The sequence below is a fragment of the Haliotis rubra genome, unplaced genomic scaffold (genome assembly GCF_003918875.1).
Source record: "Haliotis rubra isolate DU_JTF1 unplaced genomic scaffold, ASM391887v1 Scf8, whole genome shotgun sequence".
Classification (NCBI taxonomy): domain Eukaryota; kingdom Metazoa; phylum Mollusca; class Gastropoda; order Lepetellida; family Haliotidae; genus Haliotis; species Haliotis rubra.
The window spans coordinates 1,907,230-1,931,654 of NW_025767523.1; the positions used below are offsets into that span (position 1 = coordinate 1,907,230).

A 24,425-nucleotide genomic window follows, 5' to 3' on the forward strand; every position below is an offset into this window, starting at 1 on the left:
CATGAATCATGATAAGACTGATATGAGACCAAATTACAGAACAATCACCCACATGATCGGTGAGATAACAAAATCCATTTTATGTATTAATTCCATAAACAAATGCATGTTAAAATTGTCTACATATTTCATGATTATTTTTGCTCAAATTGACAGAATCATCTAACAAATACTCTGATTATAACAAAGCACATTAAACCAATTAAAACTGCATGCTCACAGTATACATGCAGTTTACTACAGGATATATATTTAGTCATTGATTAACTTTGTTATCACAGAACACAAATCTGTTTTTCCCTGAAAATGTTCTAACAATTACAAACTAAACTGTCACTGAAGGAAGAACCCTTCCACTTTACCTTAATAGGACTATTTCCATGTTTTACCATTCATTATTTTGTACTGGGTAATCGAGTAATACCACGTCACTCTTCCGAATATCACAGACACAACAGTAATTAACACTGACCCTTTCAGACAGGACCTGACAATGCAATCTGTCTTCATTGGAGGTAGACACAATAGATTATTGGATGATCTAACTATTTAAACATATTCACTGAAAATACTATTTTCACGATTCATAAATTCTGTTAAGGCTAACACACCAGTGTGTGAAATATCTTGCATCAGCAAATGGTCACATGTACCAAAAGCCCTTCAAAACAAATTCCCTGATTTGTTATAGAAAATCACTCTATGAAAAGTGAATTCTTATAATTTGATTGATAAATACTGTTGTAATGCCCGATTACTAAACCATTGTTTGCAGCTGTACAAACTGAAACAAAAAATTTGGATGGGACCTTGGAACTTATACTAGTGAAGCCTAAAAATGTCTGATCTAAACAATCAGGCAGCTGTTTCATACTCTGAATCAGATACAGATACATAAACACTACACAGTAATATATGGTGGTAACAAACCCAAAGGGACCACTGATTTTAGTCCATTATAACCGCTCTTTGTTATAAGCACACAGCAAAGTGGACATGCATTCACAGTTGATGGTGGAGTGAGTGAGTTTAGTTTTACCCCGCACTCAGCAATATTCCACCTATATGGCGGCGGTCTCCACGTAATCGAATCTGGACCATACAATCCAGTGATCAACAGCATGAGCATTGATCTACGCAGTTGGGATACAATGACATGTGTCAACTTAGTTAGCGAGCCTGACCACCTGATCCCGTTAGTGGGAGATGGTGAAACTGAACCCAAGAATACTGATGATGGATCCTCATGAAACAGCTCATACAATAAGTTTCAAAGATCTGAAAATAACTTATCCCCTATTGTTAGACAAGATAAACCTGTCTCTGTCAGATGACATGATTGACATTGAATCTGCCATTTCGTCTGTAAACTTCAGTTGTTCATCAAAATATTGTTTATGTAATGTCTGCACAATGCAACAGCCCAAAATATTGACTTCTAAAGGTTCCCAGTGAGTAGAAAACATGAAACATGGAATAAAAAGTTCAGAATATTTAATATTCATGCATCAAACTATTGTAATGCACCATGAAGGGCAAAATACTTCCAACATGACCACTCAGAAACAAGAAAAATACCTTTTGGAAGTAACTTTTTTATATGAAGTAAAAAAACCACTCATAAACATTTGATGACAAATTCTCACCTGAATGTTGGAGTGAGTTTAGTTTTATGCCGCTTTTAGCAATATTCCAGTAATATTACGGCAGGGGACATCAGAAATGGGCTTCACACATTGTACCCATGTGGGGAATCGAACCTGGGTCTTCGATGTGACGAGCAACGCTTTAATCACTGGGCTACCCATCACCCCACTGAATGTTGGAAGTGTGGCAAGCTCCATTCGGGCATTAGGAGACCACTTCTAAGACAGTTTAAATAAATTATAAAAAATTCTTCCAATGGATCCATGAAAAAATCTGAAGGCTAAAGACTCGAATAAGAAAAAGAAAATGAATAAGTGTACTTGAAAGTCTTAAAAAAAAGAATCAGGATTAAAGAAAAATCTGAAATCTAGTTCATGTTTGAGCATAACATCTACAACATGCAGCTAGGTCAATAATGTGTTCCAAAATGACACCCATGACCAAACAGTAATGAATAGTTGTACAACTAGCACTCTCTTAGTACTCAGATACACAACATCACAGGACTCACAACACTGATGACAGAGATAATCATGACATAGTATTGTTATCATTGAGCTATGATTATGAATCATTGTCTAATTGTCTGAATATGAAATGTCTACAATAAAAATACAAAAAATGTATATGATAACTGACATGAGAAATAATGTTTCTATGTAGCAGAAATAATCTGAATACATATGATGCTATATGATGCAGTTACCTCATCCACGCAGTCAGGCATCATTCTTCATCAGATGTAAGTCGCAAACTGGCGCTAAGGACACACGCATTAAATATATCTGCCAATGTGAGCTGTCTATATTTGTAGGCTGGTTCTTCATCTCTGGCTACAATTTCATGAAATACTTCTTAAACCAACACATCAATCTCCTCTATAATATTAAGTATGCTTTATTTCATTGAAAGCAAACTCTGAAACAGTAGCTGTTTTGTTTGATCAACATATTGTTTTCCAAATCCTATGGACCACTCATTAAAACTTCACATACAATGACTCAAAGTATACATTTGGAGGAATGCAATTAAGGAAGGTAATAAGATATAGTTTCTAAAGGCTTAGTGAGTTACAAAACTGGCACAAGTGATCTGTTTACACTCAGAAGGCAGGTTGACATCTAGGTCAAATTCCTATCATGTACATTTCAGTCATGCGATATACCTGTGAAAACAATGCAAGATGCACCTGATTCTCACCATGCTTATACTGTACTTGATAATATGACTGAGTTTTCGTTTTACGCCGCTTTTAGCAATATTCCAGCAACATCACGGCGGGGGACACCAGAAATGGGCTTCACACATTGTACCCACTTGATAATATGAACAAACAGTATCAATGATAAGGTGGGAATATAAACATCATAGGATCTCAAGCAATAACACAAGATGGTGAACCATTTCAATTATTGGTCCACATTAATTTTTTAGTTTCTATAGGAATGTTTGAACTGATGAAGGTATTGAGAGTGAAACCAAGTGTTTTTTAACACAGTGAGCTGTCAGCAATATCATTTTTATATAGAGGTCCCACTGAATCTGAACTCAGTAAACTGGAGGTTGACAGCATGAGCAGCGATCACAACAACACAACTACATGGGTAACAAATTATTACTAATACACAATGCCATTTAGAAAGTGGTCAAATGTAACATATGTTCTATTTGGGATTACACTTTCTCAATAAAGTACAGATTCTAGTACTTTTGTTAGGGTTGAGTCCATCCAGGATTTGAACCCCCACTCTCAGAGTCAGGTGCCCAATAGCCAGCACTCTAAAGTACACAAAGTATGTGATGTAGACTACTAGTTGTCCGACTTACATTCTTGAGGAAGCTGCTGTGTCTCAGCAGGTCAGAGCGCTGACTTTGTGTGCTGGCGATTAGCTGCCTGAAATATTGTGTTGTCTCACATCTTACCAACTCAGCCTGTGGAAGTCGTGGTGGCTGAGTGGGTTAGATGTCTGACTTTGTGTGCTGGCGATTATGTGCCTGACTCTGAGAGTGTGTGTTCGAAACAAATATGGGACATAAACTTTACAAAAGTACCAGAATCTGTCCTTCATTGTGAAAGTGTAATCCAAAATATAACATATTTCACATTTATCAAATTAATACCATCCAATGCCATCACACTTTTCCAACATACATTTGTTACATACATGAACACTCCATTGTCAAAGAACCAACAATATTTTGTATAAAACTGTTGCACTGCATTATATGCAACAACAAAAAAGGGAGAATGTATCGCCCATATATACATCATCTGAATCTCAGGATTTGAATTAATTCTACACAGAATAACAACATTGCAACAACAAAGAGCACCTCATAAAACAATCAACTTGATTTATAATCAACCCGTAATGAGCATCAGGTTTAATTACCAGGACAGCCATGGAAATAACCTGCTTATACAGAATGTGTTAAGGTATGTTAAACTGTTAATACATAAACAAATATAGAACATATCACATAAACCCCCAAATAAAATTCAGATTATATAGACAACAGATGATAATAAGTCTCTTCTTGGTTAAAACATCTTCCATAAGCAAGAGAGCCCACTTGGGCGTATCAAAGGCAAGAGCGAGTGAGTGAGTTTAGTTTTATGCCACTTTTAGCAATATTCCAGCAATATCATGGCTGGGGGCACCAGAAATGGGCTTCACACATTTTACCCATGTAGGGAATCGAACCAAGGTCTTCAGCGTCACGAGCGAACGCTTTAGCCACTAGGCTACCCAACCGCTCCTATGAAAGGCAAGAAGAACCTAGATTTTGATATAAGCTAGTGGACATCCTTATCTCATCCTTCTCTCAGGTGGGATTGGGTATATGTACATCAAAACTGCGGTACCTAATCAACAAATTAACCATTATTCGTCAAAAGCCAAAATATTTAACAACAGAGGTATTGAATAGGAATAAATTAGCTCTTGGGTATTCATGAAATTATACCTCCAATAACAAAGAGTAAGCAAGTTACAATTTAACGTCACTTCGGCAATATTTCAGCCATATAGTGACCCAATAACAAAGATTTTTATGCTCTCTAAATGTTCACATAATACTATCTGTACAATCCAAATATATTCTTACAATATGAACACTCAGCATTTAATCTTGGCATCTTTTCATGATTGTGAGCGAGTATGGTTTTAAGCTGCTTTTAGCAATATTCCAGTAATATCACAGAGAGGGACACCAGAAAAAGGATTCACACAATGAATAGAACCCAGGCCTTGTGCTGGACGAGTGGACGCTTTAACCATTAGGCTACCACTCTGTCTCTTTCATGATTGTAGCAGGTTGATAAAATGGCAAACTAAATACTGACTGACTGGGTTTGGTTTTACGCCGCTTTTAGCAATATTCAGCAACATCATGGCAGGGGACACCAGAAATGGGCTTCACACATTGTACCCAGCAACTCGGTCTTCGCTGATAAACGCTTTAACCATTAGGCTACCCCAACTTGAAAAATGGCAAACTAAAACTATAACAGTGTCTTCGTTCTCAGAAACCTTGTAAGTTATATAACAATTCTTGGAAAAACACTGCTCACCGAAACATAAGATAGTCCCTGAATCACATTATTTTCCCTTCTGCTCAGCCCTAAATGAAGCAAGTCTAGATTTCTCTCAGGTTCAGATTCTGAATCTCCCAGCATACTTGAGCACCTCTTCAATTTAATGGAGCTATTTGTTTCTATCAAAATTCTACATTTCAGAGACTTAGTATTTGTCTAATTTCACGAGATTCAAAGATGCTTTCTAGCAGTTACTGAAATCCTGAGTGGTTTGACTGCAGGTATCATAACGTATGTTGGCACAAGGGTAAGCAACTCTGGTAGAGCTGAGTGTATTGGTGATGTGTCACACACTCTGATGTGAGTATGGGGCAGTAAGGGCTTGTACACATTCATAAGTCCTGGATGCACTAAGTAGGCCTTCAGTAATATCGGTCACACTCACAGATGTAGGTCAATGATACAGACATTTACACGTTAGTTCATCACACAATGTGACATCATGAGCAACAATCCATGTCCACTGAGTATCATGACGCACACTCAACAAAGTTACATAGGTTGACCATTCTATCAATGAAGTCTCCTCTTACGACCTGTATCCCAAGCTGAGACCCGACCCCCTGAACTGAGTATCATGACGCACACTCAACAAAGTTACACAGGTTGACCATTCTATCAATGAAGTCTCCTCTTACGACCTGTATCCCAAGCTGAGACCTGACCCCCTGAACTGAGTATCATGTCAACAAAGTTACATAGGTTGACCATTCTATCAATGAAGTCTCCTCTTTACCTGTATCCCAAGCTGAGACCCAAGAACTGAGTATCATGACGACACTCCTGACCATTCTATCAATAAAGTCTGACGACCTGTATCATGAGACCTGACCCCTGAACTGAGTATCATGACACACTCAACAAAGTTACATAGGTTGACCATTCTATCAATGAAGTCTCCTCTTACGACCTGTATCCCAAGCTGAGACCTGACCCCCTGAACTGAGTATCATGACACACACTCAACAAAGTTACATAGGTTGACCATTCTATCAATGAAGTCTCCTCTTACGACCTGTATCCCAAGCTGAGACCTGACCCCCTGAACTGAGTATCATGACGCACACTCAACAAAGTTACATAGGTTGACCATTCTATCAATGAAGTCTCCTCTTACGACCTGTATCCCAAGCTGAGACCTGACCCCCTGAACTGAGTATCATGACACACACTCAACAAAGTTACATAGGTTGACCATTCTATCAATGAAGTCTCCTCTTACGACCTGTATCCCAAGCTGAGACCTGACCCCCTGAACTGAGTATCATGACGTACACTCAACAAAGTTACATAGGTTGACCATTCTATCAATGAAGTCTCCTCTTACGACCTGTATCCCAAGCTGAGACCTGACCCCCTGAACTGAGTATCATGACGTACACTCAACAAAGTTACACAGGTTGACCATTCTATCAATGAAGTCTCCTCTTACGACCTGTATCCCAAGCTGAGACCTGACCCCCTGAACTGAGTATCATGACACACACTCAACAAAGTTACATAGGTTGACCATTCTATCAATGAAGTCTCCTCTTACGACCTGTATCCCAAGCTGAGACCTGACCCCCTGAACTGAGTATCATGACGCACACTCAACAAAGTTACACAGGTTGACCATTCTATCAATGAAGTCTCCTCTTACGACCTGCATCCCAAGCTGAGACCTGACCCCCTGAACCTTCCAGTCATCTTGGCAACTACCAAGACACAGGACTCAGGGTTTAAGTTTTGGATTCAAACCCAAGAGGAACATATACACAATATGAAATGTATAATGGCTAATCTCACAGTGACTGACACAAGATAGACAATTAAATTATATAATTTCCTACTAATCACATACTTCCTCTAACTATTTCCTCCACAGAAACCTGACACTTACACTCTTACATCCAATAATATGAAATATAGGAAGACGCCCACAACAGGCGTGATCTTTCAAAATGCCAAGGGGGAAGTGTTTGTGGGAAAACATTTTGATGTTGTTATTTAATTTAAATAACATCAGAAAGCTGCTGGTGTTGTTAAAGAGTGTCACTTATACTTTTAAGTCATGTAGACTTTTAATGTAACCAAAATTCATAATGTGAAACACAAATGAAGAATTACATTTTGACAATTGCTATACGTTGACAATTGCTATACACGTTAACAATTGCTATACGTTGACAATTCCTGTACATGTTGACAATCTATATTCCTTCAGATTCAATATGGGTCTGTCAAAACCAAAGAAAAGGGTACACCTAAAATATTGTGACACTGGAAATGGGTGTCACACTATACAGAACAAAACGTTTTAGGGGACATTAATATTTGAGGGATACTTTCTTGCAGAGAATTACAAATTTGTACAAATTTCCATCAAATATTCATGATCTCCAACTTTTTCTGTTCATTATCAGAGATGCCAACCCCAAAGTGTTGCAAATAGTAGTTTCAAGGATCAAAATTAGTAGTTTAACCATAAATTAGTAGTCAACTAAAAACTTATAAATCATGATGGATTCTGAGAAAGATAATATGACACTAATCAAGAGTGAAGCGTTAATCTCACATACCTCCAACAGCAGATTTCCAAATTATCAGCATTACACTTCTTCTTAACGTTGCTTTTAGGTGAAAATGTATTTAATTGACGAAAATATATACTTTTGGTTTAAACATATCTTTATTCCTAGAGAATCTGGTTTGGTAAACAAGCAGAACTCTGCTTATATCAATACCTCACCAGTACATATATCATTTAAACAAATACATAAGAACTGGATACAAAAAACGACAAATTAAATCATATATGTGCGTTGTAGGTGCTTATAAACATTGAGCTTGCAGCTACACTTCATTAATTGATTGCATATAATTGTTAATATAATTTGTCAAATCGTTTAGACTTAAAGATGTATTGATGCAGGGACTCTATTATGTTCTTATTGACGCTGTTGTTTGCCGGAGGTATTCCGTATAACACAGTTTGGAGATTGTGGCCATTTACATAGAAGTAGGTATTATTTCTAGTAGCAATGTATAACTTACATGTAAAAAGATAATGAACAGTATCTTCATTGTGGTATCCACATGCTTTTGTCTATATACCTGAATTTTAATGATTTTTAAAAAGATTTTGTAGAATTTCAAGTGCAATCGTATTGGCGTAGTTAGAGGCTAAAATTCGTAGCGACTACGATAAAATCATAGAGGTTGGCATCTCTGCAGTATATATGTTTTGGCTACAGAAGATATATAGTCAGGCAGCAGTGAATCGACCATTAACCTGTACTGATCCAAAGGATCCTAAATTACAACTTCTCAAAGGATATACGAGGGTCCTTAAGTGAAATAGTATAGTGTACTGAAACATAAGAATCAGTAATTACTTTAATTATCTTACAAGAATTCAATACAATGACTATTTTTCTACATGGGACGCTAGATACATTTTTTTCAAAACACAACATTGAAGACTACACAATGTTATTAGGTAATGCAAATTTTGTACATATTGCATGGAATGTGAGAGCTTGTTTCCTGAGTGCATCAGCTGCCAAAGAAGTAACATCTCTGTCTGAGGGGTGTTCAGGTAATATTTTTTTAAAATGTCTATCTTATTTGGAAATATATGGTTAGTAGAGACCAATTAATTTCCAGGTGTTATTTATGGAGTAAATAATTGTAGGGACCATTGATACACACACATGAACAGTTGATACACAGGTGGACAATGATGCACACATGAGCGAATGTTATACGTTGATACACCATGGAATGTTGATATGTGAACAGTTGCCATTTTATGGACAATTGATGTATATACATACATCTGACATCCTTCACTATCCATCTGAACAACCGATACTCATATGGACAAATGCTGTATACAAACTCAGCTGGTTTAAGTACCGCTGACACAGCAGTTTCCTGTAACAATATCACATGGCTTATCGTATGGGTCGACACTTCCTGTCACCCAAGTCTCCAGGCCAGAAGTCTGTGGAAGTGTGACAGAGCCTTCGCTAACACAACATATCATGAGCTCCAGTAAACTACAAATAGTAAGCAACTGTACTCTATTAACATGACCATGAAAAATATATTTTTATGAGTTTCTTGGATAAGGGACTAAGCAAATTATATTTTTGGATTTCACAAAAATAACCTGATCTGTTCCAGACAGTACTGGAGACAAAATGTCCCAGCATCAGGTTTACTAAAAGTTCTTAAAATATTGTTTTAAAAAAATAGAATAGTTTGACTCATCTTCTCAGAACCTTTTTGTATGTCTTGATGCCATGATTAAGAAATATTCATAATTTATCTCTGTAAAAGAAGACAAATCCTTTACCTGTCCCGTTCCTTATACCAGATGGTCAGTCTGTAACTGATGACAAGATAGTGAGGATGATTAACCTCTTTTGTTCTATTGTTAGAGATGGTGTGCTTGTTTGTTAGGATATCCACTGAAAACTGTAATGTAACAAGACAAGCACCCATACTATCTAGTCATCATTTACTTATCTAACATATAAATGTCACATAAAGATCTAGTTTTTAGCATTTATAGTTAGAATATCTGAAACAGAATATCTGATTTGGACAGGTAAGAGTCTTGCTCGTTACAAAATGACATATTATATTGTTTTTGCAGTTTCAAACATGCATTGTCACTTTGTGATGATTGATGATTAATTAAACAGGAACAATTAGCAAAAATAACTGATCTTCACTATACAGGTCATTTCAGTATAGACTTGTTTCCTGTTTCAAGGACCATAATGTTGATTACTGGATAGGTTACTTTTTGTATAGTATCTTGAATACAAATAGTTCCAAGTATAATATATATGTGACTCTGTAAATTCTGTTAGTGACTCTACTGTGAATATTCACAGAGTTGGAACTTTCATTTTTCAAGGCCATGTGATCTCCTTGGGCAGGCAGTGTATTGCTGTGAATACTGGATCATACCCGTGTATTGCAGTGAATACTGGATCAAACCAGTGTATTGCAGTGAATACTGGATCATACCAGTGTATTGCAGTGAATACTGGATCATACAAGTGTATTGCAGTGAATACTGGATCATACCAGTGTATTGCAGTGAATACTGGATCATACCAGTGTATGTTGGTGTGAACTGGATCATACCAGTTTGTTTCACTGTACACTGGACCAAACCAGCATATTTTAGTGTCATCTGAATCTTACCAGTATGTTTTCATAGGCCAGGTGATACCCTTGTGCAGGCAGTGTACTTCAGTGAAAAGTGGATCATATCAGTGTATATTAGTATGAACTGGATCAAGTAAACTTGATCAAACTAGTATATTTTAGTGTCAGCTAAATCTTACAATAGTATTTTAATGTGAACTTTACCATATTGGTGTAGTTCCGTTTCATTCAAGAAGATATGTTTGAAAACCAGTCTATTCTGGATTGAACCAGTATGTGCATCACATGCTGCCTTCCATCAGCTGTCTTCCAAGAGCAGAATATGGTGGATGTGTGAGAGTGAGTGAGTGAGAGAGAGAGAGATGTCAGCTTGAGCTCAGAAGGACTTCACTCCCGTCATCTTGCGAACCTGCTCATAACTCAGCCAGAAAACTAAGGACCAGGGAGCCTGTAATACAAAAGATCTACAGTAGCATCACCTTCAGTGGAGTAAGTGAGTGAGCATTGTTTTGTGACACTTAGCAATACTCCAACAATATCACGATGGGGTTACCAAAAATGGACTTTGGTGTAATGGACTTCACACACTATATACAAGAGGTGACTCAAAACTGTAGTCTTTGTCATTATATTTATTAATTAGCATTCCACATCATACTGTAACCTGTTCATGGATGCAAACAATTAAAGCCATCAGCTTGTCCACACTTACCATTCTTGCCCAAGTAGGCAGGAACCCTTTATATAAAGCAAAGAATCCTTCCTGTGATACAGTCTTCATTAAACAGTCAACTGACCCTTTGTACACCAGACCTCTGAAACAATGAAAGACAACTGACCCTCTGTATACCAGACCTCTGAAACAATGAAAGACAACTGACCCTCTGTACACCAGACCTCTGAAACAAAGAAAGACAACTGACCCTCTGTATACGAGACCTTTGAAACAATGAAAGACAACTGACCCTCTGTACACCAGACCTCTGAAACAATGAAAGACAACTGACCCTCTGTATACCAAACCTCTGAAACAATGAGAGACCCTCTGTATAACAGACCTCTGAAACAATGAGAGACCCTCTGTATACCAAACCTCTGAAACAATGAAAGACAACTGACCCTCTGTATACCAAACCTCTGAAACAATGAGAGACCCTCTGTATACCAGACCTCTGAAACAATGAGAGACCCTCTGTATACCAAACCTCTGAAACAATGAGAGACCCTCTGTATACCAAACCTCTGAAACAATGAGAGACCCTCTGTATACCAAACCTCTGAAACAATGAGAGACCCTCTGTATAACAGACCTCTGAAACAATGAGAGACCCTCTGTATACCAAACCTCTGAAACAATGAGAGACCCTCTGTATACCAAACCTCTGAAACAATGAGAGACCCTCTGTATACCAAACCTCTGAAACAATGAGAGACCCTCTGTACACCAGACCTCTGAAACAATGAAAGACATCTAAACCTTTGTACACCAGACCTTAGTAACAATGAAAGTCAACTTGCACAACTGTACACAATACCCCAGATTTGAAGCCAGATTCTGAACTACATGTCCTCTACAGCAAAGTAGCCAGATTCTGAACTACATGTCCTCTACAGCAAAGTAGCCAGATTCTGAACTACATGTCCTCTACAGCAAAGTAGCCAGATTCTGAACTACACGCCAGATGTCCTCTACAGCAAAGTAGCCAGATTCTGAACTACATGTCCTCTACAGCAAAGAGTCAACTAACTGCACAAGAAATGCCAGAGGTACAGAAGGTCACCTTTATCAGATGATACATACCTTGTGATGGCACACAAATAACATTTAAACCCTCTGAGTTTTTACTTGATGTCTTTTCTAATTGTTTGAACATTTTGTGGCACTTTTCTGAGTAACGACTTGAGGGTGACTACTCAACTGACAGCTACCATGACAACATTGTACATGTAATCAAAACCATACTTCAGTGTAAATAAGAAGCTAACGAACATCCATTAAATATTTGAAATCTGAAATCCACTGGTGTCAAAGTTTCCAGGTTGGCACAATCAACTGGACAACAGCTGTGGTCATTCTAATTAAAAGACATTAAAAGACATGATGTCCCATTTTTAGCTGAAAAGGGGCATCAAACACATTTCATTACAAGACAAGAAGATTTTGCATTAAACAATGTATTTTCTTCAAGAAAACCTGATGCAATATAACACAGCCCCATATGCTACTGTTGGTTGATTGGTTTGTTGTTTAATGCCACTCTCGGTTACTGGCCCCATCCATTCTTCCCTGAACATCCAATGTTTGGTCCCCTAGCAGCCCAGCTATAGTTACGTAGATTTACCTGCCATTCTCCGTAGGCTGGTTCATGACGCGTGACTTGACAACATCCGCTGGCGTACCCATCAGCGCTGCTACAATCCCTGAACATGCACTGTGTACGAACAATCAGAACATGTTATGCAATATAACAATCCCACATGCTTTACAAGGAAACAAATCTTTTCTAAACTCAATTATCACTTAAAACAATCAAGATATACCCGGTAAGGTATTTTTTCAAAATTGATGTACTTTTTTCTATTTTTTATTTAAACTACCTACTGAGATGTAGGTTTATATAAACACTGTTAAATCTGACAATTCCTGCAATCATTTAATTTTCTTCACCATTTAATTTTATCAGCATAGTTACATGGATTGAATTGAAATTAAATATATTTGTATCTATTTTCCAAAGTAATTATAAAGAGAATACAAATTATATATGTGCACAGGAATAAGGTGTATGTTCAGTCTAAATGTAGCTAGGTAATGGACAGGGTAGCTACCTTGCTATTGTATGCGTCACATAGTTATCCTTCAGGCTGGTATGAGCAAGTACCTTGTGTTTGGCTGTGTCGTACGTTGCAAGATCTGGGATCAAAGTCACATCAATAACCATCACAACACAACTTCAAACCGAACTTAACTCTACTTCCAGTGTGAAAAATGGAAATATCAGATGATTTCCGAGTGTTACGATGTTTTCCGAATGCATGTGGAAATACCGGTTTTCGATCAGCGTATTGCAATACGTATCGATTTCATGTCTGAACCGGTTATATTGCGCAGCCCTAGCTACGTGTAATGTGAAATGAACATGAGCCCGTAATCCTGAATTGCCCACAACTCGATGATAACAAACCAATAAAGGCATGACAATTTCAAAAATAAAAGATAAGATTTATAGTATGGTAAATACAGCTCAGATGTATTGAATATATTCAAAGATCAATGTTGTGTAGACAAGTAAGGGTTAGTCGGAAAGAAATTTGTAAATATAGGCCATATATGTAGACATAAATATTAGGTTGCAACGGTGCAAGTTTTTTTAGTTCAATTGAATCCTGTATTCCCCCTGATGATAAATTGAAACATGTTGGAGAATGTATTCAGCATTGAAGTTTGTTATACATTCTAAACATATTGGACACTTAAATGGTATATGCCAGTCAAATGATCCTTTGCACACCAGACCTTAGTTACAATGAAAATCAACTTGCACAACTGTGCATTATACCCCAGATTTGACCACTGTGCATTATACCCCAGATTTGACCAAAAATTCACTCTCTTTCCCATAAGATGGTCATAATGTGCAAAACAGAACAATTTGGTTTGCAAGGGCAGTGAAATGAAGTATAAATCTCTATCATGCAACTAAAAAACAGCACTGCAATGAGAAATGAAAATGGGTTTAATTTGCATTTAAGATTATTCCACTTATACACTGAGAGCGACATAGATTATACTAATACACTAATGTGCATGTGGCGGCATGAACTTCTATGTGGCGGCATGCACTTCTATGTGGCGGCATGCACTTCTATGTGGCGGCATGCACTTCTATGTGGCGGCATGCACTTCTAAGTGTCGGCATGCACTTCTGTGTGGCGGCATGCGTTCTATGTGGCGCATGCACTTCTGTGGGGCGACATGCACTTCTATGTGGCGACATGCACTTTAATGTGGCAGCATGACTTCTATGTGGGGGCATGCACTTCTGTGTGGCAGTATGCACTACTATGTGGCTATATGCACTTCTATGTGGTGGCATGCACTTCTGTGTGGCGGCATGCACTTCTATGTGGCAGCATGCACTTCTGTGTGGCGGCATGCACTTCTGTGTGGCAGTATGCACTTCTATGTGGTGGCATGCACTTTTATGTGGGGGCATACACTTCTATGTAGGGGAATGCACTTCTATGTGGCAGCATGCACTCCAGTGTGGTGGCATGCACTTTTATGTGGGGGCATGCACTTCTATGTTGGGGCATGCACTTCTATGTGGCAGTATGCACTCCAGTGTGGTGGCATGCACATCTATGTGGCAGTATGCACTCCAGTGTGGCGGCATGCACTTCTATGTGGTGGCATGCACTTCTGTGTGGCGGCATGCACTTCTATGTGGCAGCATGCACTTCTGTGTGGCGGCATGCACTTCTGTGTGGCAGTATGCACTTCTATGTGGTGGCATGCACTTTTATGTAGGGGCATGCACTTCTATGTGGCAGCATGCACTTTTATGTGGGGGCATGCACTTCTATGTGGTGGCATGCACTTTTATGTGGGGGCATGCACTTCTATGTGGGGGCATGCACTTCTATGTGGAAGCATGCACTCCAGTGTGGTGGCATGCACGTCTATGTGGCGGCATGCACTTCTGTGTGGCAATATGTACTTCTATGTGGTGGCATGCACTTCTTTGTGGTGGCATGCACTTTTATGTGGGGGCATGCACTTCTATGTGGGGGCATGCACTTCTATGTGGCAGCATGCACTCCAGTGTTGTGGCATGCACTTCTATGTGGCGGCATGCACTTTTATGTGGGGGCATGCACTTCTATGTGGCGGCATGCACTTCTATGTGGCAGCATGCACTCCAGTGTGGTGGCATGCACGTCTATGTGGGGGCATGCACTTCTGTGTGGCAACTGTGTGGCAATATGTACTTCTATGTGGCGGCATGCACTTCTATGTGGCGACATGCACTTCTATGTGGTGGCATGCACTTCTATGTGGGGCATGTACTTCTATGTGGGGGCATGCACTTCTATGTGGCGGCATGCACTTCAGTGTGGCGGCATGCACTTCTATGTGGCGGCATGCACTTCTGTGTGGCAATATGTACTTCTATGTGGCGGCATGCACTTCTATGTGGCGACATGCACTTCTGTGTGGCAATATGTACTTCTATGTGGCGGCATGCACTTCTATGTGGTGACATGCACTTCTGTGTGGCGGCATGCACTTCTATGTGGAGGCATGCACTTCTATGTGGCAATATGTACTTCTATATGGTGTCATACACTTCTATGTGGTGGCATGCACTTCTATGTGGCGGCATGCACTTCTGTGTGGCGGCATGCACTTCTGTGTGGCGGCATGCATTAGTCTGGACTAATGTTGGTTTCACAGTGCTAGTCAAGAATCTGAGATACCGTGACAGATTCACATGGTTTTCCCACTCATGGATTTTGACTCTCAGATGACATGTCCTTGACTTATATCCATATTGACAAGAGCCAGGGAAACAAAAAGTACCATCTTTTAAAATTTCTTTTAGTATAACATGGAAGGAGATTGATCCTCTGATCCTTCGATCCTCAAGTTTCTGGCCAGACTCTATCCACTGACCACAGAGGTTATATTGATGCATGCAGTTCTCGATCATATTGATATATATACACTTCTAATTGTACTGATATATGCACTCCTGGGGCTAAATATTTACATGAAGGTAGTTCCATCCAGTCAACAATATTCCAACACAGGCACCTGACAAACCAGTGAAACTGTATGGCTGGATGCATCCATAATCATCAACATAGGTCAGATCTGCACCACATGTTGTTAAAGAACCATTGACAATAATTTGGTTTGCTGCTCATATCAAGCTGAAAATCAATGTCCAGCATGCAACTGACCTCCCATGTTGACCAGTGCTGCCCTCTGTACATTGGGTATCCAGCCCCGCCACAGACCTCGAATTCCGCCCTCTTTCATGATCTGTAGAAAGGCTTGACCTGCATTTTTCACTCTGCAAAGGGCGGAACAAGGACTAGAAGGTTTAATGTGTAACCAGAAGACAAAATACTGAAACAGAATATCTGTCACAAACTATCTGCTCTTTCCCCTTCCCAGTATCTGTTAACATCTTGAATGACATCATCAAATGTTTGACCCAAACTGCATAATGTGTGCTTTTCTTGTGCGCTACCTTCCTACAAAAGGAGTGTGCTCAAACACTAACATTATTATCCCGGTCACTGGATCAGTGAACATTTCAAGCCAAGCTGCCTGTAAGACACTAGAAGGTTAACAGTCATCTCATCCTACCTGGTACCCATTCACTGCTCAGTGAACAGAGGCACCATCTTTGTGGACCGTGTACCATCTATGTCTTAGCAGTAACCATCACATTGAGATCATCAGCTACATCACTCTGAGATCATCACATAGTAACACTGACATTAAGAACATTACCAGATCCAAGTAGATCAGGGTGAGTGGGTTAACTCCCAACAGGTGATATTTGATGGACTGAAGATCCCACACATCCCTGCTTTACATTGGGCAGTCAAAGTTAGCTCAAGGTTACAATGAGGTTACATCCTGTTGTGGAGTCATCCCAACTCATTTGTATTGTATTTTATTTTTTTATATAAGTCTTATATTTCCCATTGCCATGTTACAAATACAGGATCGTCGTTAAAACAGCGTTTGAAGTAAATATCATGTATAACAATAAGAAAAATTGTCCATTCACAATAAATACTGACATTTCTGTACGAGAGTTCTGACATTTTGTTTACAAATCATCGGCCGTAAACCCTACGAATTCAGTGTCACTGTCCTCGCCAGCCAGTTCCGTCCACGCTAACTCGTTGGTTCGATCATCATAATAATCTTCAAGATTGTCACACACAAGCACATCTTCGTCTTCCTTTCTGGCTTCGGGCGTTAGAAATTCCTCGAACAAGGCATTGTCTTCAGATCCGTCCATTGCATTTTAAATGCCACATTTCAAGAATGAATTCAAGAATGAAATTCATGCCACGAGTCCCTGACCCATTTCACAACTTCACTAAGTGGAGCCTTCCTCATGGCATTGGATTTCGTGAAAGTGTGTTCACCGTTAATCATCCAATCAGACCACTTTTCCCTGACGTTCACCTTGAATGGCTTGTTAAGAGAAACATCCAGTGGTTGAAGTAGAGATGTGCAGCCACCCATAATAACTGCCTGGTGTGTCTTCTTTTCCACCAACCTTTTCTTTACAGATTGACACAAATGGGCCCTAAACATATCCCAAACAAGTAGTGAGTTGCAGCCTCTCAATCCACCTGGTCTCGCAGACCACACATCCTCTACCCATCTGTTCCCTAGCGCCTCGTCCATCCATCCCTTGGGATGAACTGCAACTACAACACCTGTAGGAAACTTTTCCTTCGGCATTGTCTTACGCTTAAAGACAATCATCGGCTTTTTATTTTCGTTCCATCTGCCATACAGGTAAGTATGACTGTGAAGTGTTGCCTCTCGTTCCCTGTTGTTTTAACTGACACTGTCTTTATCCCTTTAATGTCAACGGTCTTTGATCCAGGCATATCAAAGCTGTGACAGATCATAGTTGATAGCATTTCTTTCCTTGCATAAATACGATGATAAAGTAGAATTTCCGTGTTGCAAGTATAGAATCGCTTGTTCCATAAGCGTTTGAAAGAAATATCAAGTACAGTTCAAGTTCAACATTTATATTTCACTGTCGAGTTAATACAGATGTGGTGTACATACTGCAGAAACTACAATGGGTCATTTGTATTGTTGGTTTATTGTTTAACGCCCCACTCAGCAATATTCCAGCTACAGAGGCGGATCCAGGATTTTGGAGAAGGAGGGTGGGTGAGTGAGTGGGTGGGTGTGCACATAAATCATTAAGTCCAAAGGTTAGGGGGTCTGGGAGAGTCCCTCTGGATCTGCCCCTGAGCTATATATAGTCAGGATACACTGGAGTATGAACCAGATAATCCAGTGATTGACATCATGAACATCAATCTACACAACTGGGATATGATGACATGCATCAAACAAGTCACCAAGCCCGAACACTTTGGTAAGTCACTTCTTATGACAAGCATGAGTTGCTGGAGATGAAACATTGTTTGCCTGCTACTGGGATTGTGTTCTAACCTATCAGGATTGTTCCCTGATCACTAGATGGTCTGATAGCTGTCTTGGTTATTTACCCACTCACCTAGGTGGCTTTCCCTCCAACTTGCGTTTCCCCTCCATCTGCATCTGTACCTTGACTAGATCCGTGGGACTTGCCACAAACTGGCCAGCAGCACCTGCGATCACCCCACCTAGTGATACTTTCCTGAAGCCAAGGTTAATCAGTTCATTGCTTGTCCATTGAAATAGAATATTGTCTACTGGGAACCACTGAGTGAGTGAGTGAGTGAGTGAGTGAGTAAGTGAGTATGGGTGCGTGAGTGAGTGGGTATGGGTGAGTGAGTGAGTGAGTGAGTGGGTGGGTATGGGTGCGTGAGTGAGTGGGTATGAGTGAGTGAGTGGGTGGTTGGGTATGGGTGCGTGAGTGAGTGGGTATGGGTGCGTGAGTGAGTGGGTATGGGTGAGTGAGTGGGTGGTTGGGTATGGGTGAGTGAGTGGGTATGGGTGAGTGAGTGAGTGAGTGGAGTGAGTGGGTGGATGAGTGGGTGGGTGGGTGGTGGGTATGGTTGTGTGAGTGAGTGGGAATGGATTAATGAGTAAGTGGGTGAGTGGGTGGATGAGTGGGTGGGTAGGTGGGTATGGTTCTGTGAGTGAGTGGGACTGGGTGAATGTGTAAGTGGGTGAGTGGCTGGGTGAGTGGCTGGATGAGTGCAAGGGTGGGTATGGGTGAGTTCACACACGGCACACATGGGAGATCGAACCCAGACCTTCAGCGTGAAGAGCTTTATCAACAAGGCTATCTGACACACAACAAACTGCTCAAACCACCTGATGCTCTTTAGCAGGCTAAACAACAAGGTTGAGACCTGTTGGCATACAGACAGTTGACTCATCTGTCAACAGGTGGTAAAATGTGTCTTTACTTCAATCTGAGTGTGACTTTGAACCTGTCACTGGAAGGACATTGGGGAGAATGTGCAAACAAACTACACATTATACAGTGACATGGTGGTGAGGGAGGTGCAACCTAATGAATGTGAGTGAGTGAGTGAGTGATGTATACTATATTTATTGAGCAACATCACGGTAGGGGGACACCAGAAATGGGCTTCACACATTGTGCCCAAGTGGGGATTCGAATCCGGGTCTTCGGCGTGACGAGTCAACGCTTTAACCACTAGGCTACCCCACCGCCCCTCACACTTCCAACATTCAGTTGGATAATGGGTAGCCCAGTGATTAAAGCGTTCGTTCGTCACATCGAAGACCCAGGTTCGATTCCCCACATGGGTACAATGTGTGAAGCCCATTTCTGGTGTCCCCTGCCATAATATTGCTGGAATATTGCTAAAAGCTTGTCCATTGCTTGTCCATTGAAATAGAATATTGTCTACTGGGAACCACTGAGTGAGTGAGTGAGTGAGTGAGTGAGTAAGTGAGTATGGGTGCGTGAGTGAGTGGGTATGGGTGAGTGAGTGAGTGAGTGGTTGGGTATGGGTGAGTGAGTGAGTGGGTATGAGTGAGTGAGTGGGTGGTTGGGTATGGGTGCGTGAGTGAGTGGGTATGGGTGCGTGAGTGAGTGGGTATGGGTGAGTGAGTGAGTGGGTGGTTGGGTATGGGTGAGTGAGTGGGTATGGGTGAGTGAGTGAGTGAGTGAGTGAGCAACATCACGGTAGGGGGACACCAGAAATGGGCTTCACACATTGTGCCCAAGTGGGGATTCGAATCCGGGTCTTCGGCGTGACGAGCCAACGCTTTAACCACTAGGTTAACCCCACAGCCCCAAATGAGAGCGGGTCTATCCATAAAATATGAAAAAAAATAAGAACTTTTGAGAGCACAAGGAAGACATTTCTCAATCTAAAACTTTATCTATGTATATCTGCAAAGGAGACAACAGGTACAACAACAAATTGCATATACATGATGCACACTGAGTAAGAGGAGATAGATCACCTTTAGACTGAGTTTGTTTTTTACGCAATATTCCAGATCACCTTTTTGCAAATATGTAGGCTACCCCACCGCCCCATCACCTTTAGAAATATGTAGCAAAACTTAACACACTGCTACAGTGCCATCAGGTTTATACCAAAAATTACCCCACTAGTACGGTCACAAGGGTTTCTATTAACAAGAGCCATCAGAAGATGACAAATCCCCGCCCCCACATATTTGAAAGAACAAATCATCTCACAGTTACTGAAAGTCCATCTTGAACTTTATTAGACTAAGTCCAAATCGTTTCCATGGAAATCATGAAAAATGTAAATGCCCAAAATCTGTAAATAGCAAAAGGCACCACTTTAGGTTCTGTTTGATACATCTACCAATTATTGTTGAAAAATAGTGAACAGTTTTCAAGTTATGCTCCAAATAAAATGATTACGGACAGACGGACAAGGCATCAACTGTATCCCCCTGCATTACATGCCGGGGATAAAAAGTGACTAACTATCCCCTGAAAACTTATTACATTGTCCAGGGGATAAAAAGTGACCAGTCTGTCACAAGAGTTTAACTGAAAACTTACCACATTGTCACAAGGGTTTCACTGAAAACCTACCACACTGTCACAAGGGTTTCACTGAAAACCTACCACACTGTCACAAGGGTTTCACTGAAAACTTACCAAACTGTCACAAGGGTTTCACTGAAAACTTACCAAAAGTTTCACAGAAAACTTACACTGTCACAAGGGTTTCACTGAAAACTTACCACACTGACGATGAGCCATCAGGATTCTTTCCCAAAACTTTGTCTCGCAGGATTTCATAGAATGACATTCTGCACCCAGAATACACTGTAATCAAACACATGATATACACTTCCACTCCTAATGTCCATGAGTCAAAGGACAATGGTCAGACTCTTCACAGGCATCTAGACAAACTGGCTTAAACCACCATCAATCATCAGATCTTATTCCAAAAGTCTAGATGTAAAAACATGGCAAACAATATGGTGACATAGATATTTTATTCATTTAAAAACTGACTGCAATATACAATAACCTCACAGACTGTTTATTTATTCATTAACAAGAATAAAACATCACACCAATACAAAATCAGTGTCATATTTCAGCCCAATAAATACCTCACAAGTCCCTTGCAATCTATTGTGCTGGGCATATTGTGTTTGAACAGCTATCAAGATGCTTTAAACGACACAGCAACATCAACCATTGTATAACACTATAGTAAGTCTGTCTCAGAGCTGTTTCAGTGTACAGGTTATAACTAGACCAAATATTACTAGGGGTGATACGGTACGCTCTTACCACAGTATGGTACCTATTGCAGTACAAGGCCTTCGGTTCGGTTCGTTATATGAGATATGATCAGAATGCAGAAAATTGACAACAAGAGCCAACCCTTACATTGTTTAATAACACTGAGAAAAAAATAACCATCATCTTGGTTATTTTGAATGAACAAAACTATCATATTTTTAACTAGATGGAAGAACGGTTCGAAAACTGAAAATACCAAATTTTTGGATTGCATTACGGTGTACCGAACCAAATTCAAAATACCACAGTTCTACTAATAAAAGCGGTATACCATTTCACCCCTAAATATTACTGATAACTATCTGTATTCACAGTGACAAAAAAAATTAAAAATCATTGAGTATGTCTTGTCAAAAACTGTATCTTCTAAAATACCTTCCACTAACCACAATAACACCTGCAAATCCAAAATTACAAAATGATAACCAAAAAAAGGTTACACACTGCTATGTCAAATTTGAAGAGACCTAGTTAAAGTCTTCGAGTAATACGTGCTGATGACTAAATAATGAACAAGCATAGGTTCAAGACAAGCAGATGTAGGACACATTAAAGTTCAAGGCTACAGTGTGTGACTGTACATACCTACATGTCTGTATAAAGCAGGGGTGACACCTTGCCACAGTTTTAACACACCTTCTTCTTTCACTGGCAAATAAAACCAAACACAAGTCACATATCTTGGTAGAAGCCTGAAGAACATACACAAAAATAAATATAAATACAGAATTCAGCAAACCCTGCAGACAAATCACTATGTGAACATGATTTCAGTCGCCAAAACACATCAGAAGGGTTTTTCTGAAGAATAGTCTACCAAACATACACTGCTGCTTTGAAATCATGTTTCTCATGAAGACATTTTTCATATGACCATTTGATTTGACACTGTCATTTAGACATTTTCTTTTGACACTGTAGGACATGGCATAATCAGGGCTCGATTTAGTGCTTTGTTACTTGCACTGGTGCAACCCAATATTACAAAGTGCAACCTAGTTATTTGTCTAACTTGCACCAGGTGCAAGTCAACTTTTTGAGAAATATATCAACAATAAACCTAACATTACAAGCATAATTATGTCAGCTCATTTGTCTTCTAAACTTTGAATAATTCAATAGCATATTTCTTTCATTACATATTGCAATAAAGGCAGTGCAACTGGAATTTTGCTGGTGCAACTAGGTTTTTATCTTAGGTTGCAACTGGTGCAAGTAGGTTAACGTCTCTTTTGAACAGTAGCTAAGTATTTGTAAAGTGTAAATGCATTACATTACAGTTTTTACACTGCATTGCCAGCTTGTCATGTTTGTGATGGAACAGTAGTCTGCAAATACCAATAATAGTTGTTGGTTATTAAATGGAATGAAGTTTCAAAATAACTCTTGCCTTTTACTTGGAACTTCCTTTTACCAAGGCGTATGAAGAAGTGTAAGTCAAAAGTTGTCTGTTACAGTGGACACTAGACTAACAACTAGTCTCTAAAATGAACATATTTTACTGAAAAAAGTTCAAAGTAAAAAAAAAATATATATAATGAAAAGGAGCCCTGAGACTTTCTTCATTTTCAGAGACTAAACAAATCTGCAGAGGGATAATTTCTTGGAATTTCACAACATGTACAAAGGTTCTTATCACCCATTACTGCTTTAACTGTGTGTGACAGGAATATTTACTGCCCCCACCGCCTCGGTCCTACTGTGGTGTGGGCCGATTTGGGGTAATGAATATCAAGTGTCGCCAAATCTATTTTGAGAGCAAGCAGGGATACCAGCTAAGGGTAGCATCTCTTGATATTCCTATGGCTGGACAACTGGATCTCACAAAAAAAATTTCCAAAGTTATTTATATTCTCCAAAATCCAAAGGTTGTGTCTGCACTATATGTGGAAGTTTAATTGATGTCGCATATATATAATGTAACAAGCAGAAAAAGTCATCAATATCCCCCGCATTGGCAAAATACTCTTCATGTATATGTCAGTTAGTTACGACTGTGTCAAATGTTTTGGAGCGTATATAGCAGTGAGTGAGTGAGATTAGTTTTATGCCACACTCAGCAATATTCCAGCTGTCTGTAAATAATAGAATCTGGACCAGATAATCCAGTGATCAACAGCATTAGCATCAATCTACACAAATGGGATGCAATAATATGTGTCAACCAAGTCTGTGACTATATTACAAAGTAGAAGGAGAGTATTGAAAGGTTTTTAAGTTCTGCTCCGGAAAAGAGCACTACCACCGATTTCAGTCAAAGTCAAACTTGTTGCCATGGAAACGCAAAATATGTTTTATTCAGAAACCCAAAACTACCAAATGGCACCAGTATATCACCAGACCTATCTATGTGCCAAGTTTGGTGAAGAAATATTCAACGGTTTTAAAGTTCTGTTCTGGACAAGATGACATCCTCATAGCCACAGCCTCCATGGAAAGTTACGTTTCCACGGAAACCGTAAAAATAAAATTCATATCTGGGTCTAAACCCCAAAAGGCAC

General features: G+C 39.6%; 1 protein-coding gene and 1 long non-coding RNA gene across 2 annotated transcripts; both read right to left on the minus strand.

The window, feature by feature from the left end:
* Positions 1 to 4,817: 4,817 nt before the first annotated feature.
* On the minus strand, positions 4,818 to 7,676 carry LOC124261443. The gene is made up of 3 exons (XR_006894325.1): positions 6,073 to 7,676; positions 5,148 to 5,905; positions 4,818 to 4,988 (listed from the first exon to the last, which is right to left on the minus strand). It is a non-coding gene; the product is annotated as an uncharacterized LOC124261443 (long non-coding RNA).
* Positions 7,677 to 9,828: 2,152 nt separating this feature from the next.
* On the minus strand, positions 9,829 to 22,567 carry LOC124261442 (mitochondrial uncoupling protein 4-like). The gene is made up of 8 exons (XM_046695758.1): positions 22,510 to 22,567; positions 21,348 to 21,432; positions 18,712 to 18,834; positions 16,382 to 16,494; positions 13,244 to 13,328; positions 12,757 to 12,846; positions 11,127 to 11,229; positions 9,829 to 10,862 (listed from the first exon to the last, which is right to left on the minus strand). The coding sequence occupies exons 2-8, from the start codon at positions 21,413 to 21,415 to the stop codon at positions 10,791 to 10,793; spliced, it is 654 nt and encodes a 217-aa protein (XP_046551714.1). The 5' UTR covers positions 21,416 to 21,432; positions 22,510 to 22,567; the 3' UTR covers positions 9,829 to 10,790.
* Positions 22,568 to 24,425: the final 1,858 nt, after the last annotated feature.

Excerpts from the sequence above, each read along its gene's own strand:
- LOC124261442 (XM_046695758.1), bottom strand. The coding sequence starts at position 21,415 with ATGTCATTCTATGAAATCCTGCGAGACAAAGTTTTGGGAAAGAATCCT. Across the intron at positions 18,835-21,347 it reads GATGGCTCATCGTCAGTGTG|GAAAGTATCACTAGGTGGGG; the intron begins GTAAGTTTTCAG and ends CCTTGGCTTCAG. Across the intron at positions 13,329-16,381 it reads AGCACTGGTCAACATGGGAG|ATCTTGCAACGTACGACACA; the intron begins GTCAGTTGCATG and ends CTTTGATCCCAG.